At 36.4% G+C, this 5664-nt stretch overlaps 1 protein-coding gene across 1 annotated transcript; it reads right to left on the reverse strand.

Annotated features, from left to right (window-relative positions):
• Positions 1–4418: 4418 nt before the first annotated feature.
• Positions 4419–4850, reverse strand: LOC107260889. Its single transcript, XM_015716383.1, has one exon. The coding sequence runs from the start codon at positions 4848–4850 to the stop codon at positions 4419–4421; it is 432 nt and encodes a 143-aa protein (XP_015571869.1).
• Between the last annotated feature and the right edge of the window lie 814 nt (positions 4851–5664).

Genomic DNA, 5664 nt, shown 5'->3' on the forward strand with positions numbered 1-5664 from the left:
CTCCCAACTCAAATGTCCATGCGATGAAGAAAACTAGCTCATTACTTATGAGTGATGGTTAGCCGGTGTCATAATTCTAAGGTTTTAGTGGAACTAAAGAACTACTAGCCAAAGACATCAAGGCTATAGGGGCCAAAGCGCACAATGTGTGAAAGTGTAGTGATGCAAGAATCACTCATTAAATAATAAAATTAAAGAAAAACATATACTAGAATCAGCTTCTCTTATCCCTAGTGGAGTCGCCACTATGGTCGGCGGTTTCATGCGTGCACCCAAGTGTCTCTATCGACTATGGTGTTATAAGGCTTTTCAACCTAATAGAAACATGCTAACTAATCATAAAGACTAGCGCAGAGATAGGAGTTGCCACCCGAGTAATTCTCCAGGACACTTTTTCTAATTAAATGGCATTTTTCGATTCCATAAGTAAGCTTCACCACATCTAGAGATGGATCCGAAAGCCAACTTCCTTATTTGTGTACCTTTGTCTTTAATTTTATTATTTAATAAGTTATTCCCTATAAATGTAACATAAATATTTCTACACATCAAACACTACAGTATGTAAGGTCCTCTTAAGTCTAGCCCATTTTATTAAGCTCAACCCTAATTTAATTTATTAACCTATTTTACCAATTAATTTTGTACAAGGCTTTACCAAGTCTAGCTTAATTACAAGTTATTCTTTGACTCTAGCCTCTAAACCTAGATGGACTAACTTTTATGCTGAAGCCAGTTGAGTGATCTTAAATCTAATGTGGCTCAATTAAATCAATAAAGCATGGCAAGAAACCCACTATGTCTATATGATTTTAATTAAAGCCCATTTCACCAACTTTTATCTAATCGACTATAATTTTCATGCTAGTCCTAATTTTAAAGCCTAATGTCTATATGTCCAGTTTTATTAAATAGTCAAATACCTAGGTATTTGACATATATCTAAAATAAAGCAAAATAATAAAAGTAGAAAATTGAATCTAGCTATTACAACTCTCCTCCAACTAAAAATCAAAAGAAATATAGGGAAAAATTAGTACAGAGCCGATTCGGCTTAACGCAAAGCTAAATCCGTACTGTACAGAGTCGATCGGCTCTAGGGCTTGTTAATGGTTGGTTTTGCATATTTTTTTCGATTCTCTCACCCCGAAGCCGACTTAACATGCACAAAAGATAAAAAAAATGATTAAAACTCGAAAAAATAAGTCCAAAGTGATAAAGAAATTAAATTAAACCAAAAAAATATAAAATAATACAAACTCTAGAAAGCAAAAACTAATAAAAGATAAATAAAACTTCACATAGCAAATTCTAGATTTTAATCATGCAGCCCTAAAGACTTGATGCAATCACATAATTATTAAAGAAAAGCCATAAATCTAACATGCTACTCTAACTATTCCAATTATCAGATTCAAAATCCAATAGAAAATATATTATCATATTCAAAACCCAACATGTTCATATTATCATATTCAAATCTAATATACCAAAAATATGTTGATTCACAAAAATAACTAAATCTAAACAAGTAAATCATGCAAAAAAATTAAAAATCATCCTAATTATGTTTCTAAAAAATTATAAAAGCAAAGAAACCCATATAGGAAAAGAGATGTTGATGGTGCTGGATTTAGAGAAACCCTCAGGTTGTCACCATAGAGTGTTGATTTGCGAGTCTCTAGAGATAATGAGGTAGTTGAGTTGAAGATTGGATGAGAATCCCATGTTGCTTTGGGTTTGAAAAAACTTTTGTCGTTCAAGAATAAAACTTTTCTAATCTTGAGTTCTTTCTTAGTGACTTGTCTTTTTAGTTACCAAAAAAAGCTCTTAATTGCCCCATGTTTCTGAATTTGCACTCCAAGGAGGCTATATAGCCAAATCTCTTTATTATTATTATATTTGCTTTTGCCTTAACTTTTGCCTAAGCTGTCCTTTCGGGTTTTCAACTTAGCAGGCTTTTGTTTTAACTTTTGTTGCCCTTTCGGGTTTTTAACTTAGCAGACTTTATTTTTGCCTAAACTGCCCTTCCAAGTTTTCAACTTAGCTTTTTCTTTTTCTCTTTTTTTTTTTACTTACTTCTTTTTGCAGATTTGGCTGCTTCAAATATTGATTCTCCCTTAGCCTTTCTCAATTTGAGAACTAGCTGCTCTTATATAAAAATGTAGATGCAAATTATGCGAAAATAAAATACTATGCTTCTTTCCCATATCTCATTTACTTTGGCTTGAACTTTTAGTTTTGCTTTCCTTTCAATTAATGCGCAAAATGACAAACAAACATACATATGTTTGATAACAATTCAAGGCAATTTTGTTCATTCAATAAAAGCCCAGATGATAATATCTTGAATTCTCACGATATAAATCCTGTCATCATCCAGTCTTTTCAGGTTTTCCAATCAGCATGATATTTTTTCTATTAATCTTTATTTTTCCTTTTTTACACATGGTATTTCCTAAGACGATCTATATTGATTGGCTCAGTGAACTCGTTTCCTTCCAAGTCTGAGATCTTAGCAGCACCTCTAGGTAGATTCTTTTTTACCAAGTACGAACTTTCCCAATTTGGCCTGAACTTCCCCCTAGGGTCGAATGCGGTAGGTCTTGCATGGTTCAAACTAGATCACCAACTCTAATTTTTCCAAGCTATACCTTCTTACCGAACGCCCTAGCTATCCTCTTCTAATACAACTATATATGGTATAGGGCTTTCATCCTTTTCTCATCAATCAAGGCTAATTGTTGGTACCTTTGCTCAACCCACTGATACTCTAGTATTTCCACCTCCAACACAACCCTCAAAGATTTCAATTCTAACTTAACTGGCAATACCGCCTTAGTTCCATAAACCATAGAGTATGGCGTTTGCCTAATGATGTTCACTCGGTTGTCTGATATCCCCAAAGCACGAAAGGTAATCGAAACAACTAGTCTTAGTGATTCCATACCATCTTTGAAAGTATCTTCTTTAGATTCTTATTTGCTGCCTTTACCGCTCTATTTTCTTGAGGTCTACACAAAGAAGACCTATTATGTTTGATCTTGTACTCTGTTAGCAGGTTCATTATCTTACCCATGAATTGCACCGTGTTATTCATCACAACATGATGCCGGACTCCATATCTGCAGATCAGGTTCCTTTCTATGAATCTGGCCATCTGTCTTGCCCCTACGGTGGTGAACGACTCGGGTCTGACCCATTTTAAAAAGTAGTTAATGGCTACAACTATGAAACTGTGGCCATTCGAATGAGGCTTTATTTCTCCAATAATATCGATATCCCAAGCTGCAAAAGGCCAAGAGAGGTCAAGTTATGCAGCTTGGTAGGAGGCACGTGACTCAAGTCACTGTATAATTGGCACTCTCAGCATTTTCTTACTAATGCTATACAATCCTTCTCCATTGTCAATCAGTAATAGCCTTGCTGCATGATCTTCCTGGTTAATACAATTCCACTCATATGAGGCCCGCACACACCTTTGTGTATTTCCTCCATTACTATATGAGCTTATGCTTTAGTTACACACTAGAGCTATACACCTGACATCATCCTTCTATATAGGATTCCCTCATGGCTGATGTAATTCCTGGCTTGGACTCGCAGCGCATACCTTTTCTTGGTCGTCATTTCCTTTGGATATTCCCTATCTTCTATGAACTTCTTCAGATAGTAGAACCATGGCTTCTCCTCTGGTCCCATCTGAATTTGCAAAATTTGATTCCTCTAATAGCAAGGTGCACCTGACTTTACTATCACTAAAGATTTCATTGATAGCTGCAAGGGATTGACCCATATAGATGATAGAGTAGCTAGCGGCATCCGCCATCTGATTCTCATCCCGAGGCAAGTGTATAAAGGAACACTTGGAGAAGTTTCACAATAAAGTCTTGAGATAGTTGACATACGGCTTCAACCTCTCTTTTTTTACTTCCTATTCCTTGAGGGCTTGTTGGATCACCAGCATTGAACCCCTGTAAACCATTATATGTTTAGCTCTTGCTACCACGACTGCTTCTAATCCAAATAAACATGCTTCATACTCCACCATTTTATTAGTCACGTTAAAGTCCAACCTCTTGGCCATTGGTAGCATTTCCCCTTCCAACGTGATCAAAACTACCCCGAAGCCTGCACCCTTTGCATTCATGGCTCCATTGAAGTACATCTTTCATTCTTAGATCTCGATTGCCCCCAGATTCTCATTAGGAATTTCCAAATCCCAATCGCATTCTAGGCTAGAAACTCTGCCACAGCCTTACCCTTGACTACCTTCTTAGTGATGTACTCAATGTCAAATTCTATAAGGAGCACCAACCATCTAGCCAGCTTTCCTGTAAGGGACAGAGTCTCAAATAAATACTTCAAAGGGTCTGTCTTTAAAATTGCTTGCACCTTATAAGATTGGAAGTAGTGCCTTAACTTCCTTGTAGCCATATCATGGCTAGGCACGTCATTTCCACGAGGTTGTACTTTGACTTGTAAGGCAACAAGTTCTTGCTAAGGTAATAGACCACATGCTCCACGTCATTAGGTCCATACTGCCCTACCATTGCCCCCACAACTTCTTTCTCCAAGGCCAAGTATAGGAATAGCGGCTTGCCATCCTTTGGCGGCTTAAGTACCGATGGCTTCATCATGTATTCCTTGATTATGTTGAAGGCTTCCTGACAGTGTTCATCCCACACAATAGGTTGATGTTTCCTCAGAAGTTTGAAGATGGGATCACAAACCATCGTCAGTTTGGAAATGAACTTACTAATATATTGCAGACATCCCAGGAAACCTCTGACTTCCTTTTCTGTGTTCAACACCGACATCTCTTGAATGGCTCCGACATCACAAACCATCTCAATACCTCTCTGACTCACTGTGTGCCCTAGCAGCTTCCTTGATGTAACTCCGAACACGCTCTTCTTCTGGTTGAGCCTTAGATTATACCTTTCCACTTATCCTAATAACTTATCAAGAGCCTGAAAGTGCCCTTCCCTTGTTTTAGACTTTACCATCATGTCATCTATATACACCTCCACCTTCTTGTGCATCATGTCATGAAATAAGGTAGTGGATGCTCTCAGATAAGTTGCCTCAGCATTTGAACGAGTTGTCGAAGCCCTTCAAAATAAATTACTAATTTTCCTAAACTAACTTGTAGAAATAGTGAAACCAGGTCCAATCATAAGGGAACTAATATGAATAGCTTCTCAAAGTTAAATAACAAAAATAGGGGGTTTTGAATGATTGAACTAAAATTATAAATAAACAAGAAAATAATAAGAGCTTAATATTAAAGTAAATAAAAATCAATCTTATCAAACTTCAATTCAAGAGTGCAAATTTCATCCAATTGTAATTCTGATCATAGGCTTAAATATCAATTTTTCTATTCAAGTACTTAGTCTACTTATGCGGAAAAGCCGCAATAAGTGTAAATTCTCTTAATATAATTGACTCAAACCCAACATCCAGATCAAAACTTACCATTAGTCAACTAGGCGCGATAGCATTCTATATCAACTCAATGATAGCATTAAGAATAATGAGAATGACTAAACTAACATTAATTAATCGAGATAGCTGCAATTGAATTAATCTTCTTCCTTTATTTCCCTAAAGCCTATCATGCAAGCTATGTAATTTGAAAAGGCCGCAATCACACACACA

The sequence above is a fragment of the Ricinus communis genome, chromosome 6 (genome assembly GCF_019578655.1).
Source record: "Ricinus communis isolate WT05 ecotype wild-type chromosome 6, ASM1957865v1, whole genome shotgun sequence".
NCBI classification, from domain to species: Eukaryota; Viridiplantae; Streptophyta; class Magnoliopsida; order Malpighiales; family Euphorbiaceae; genus Ricinus; species Ricinus communis.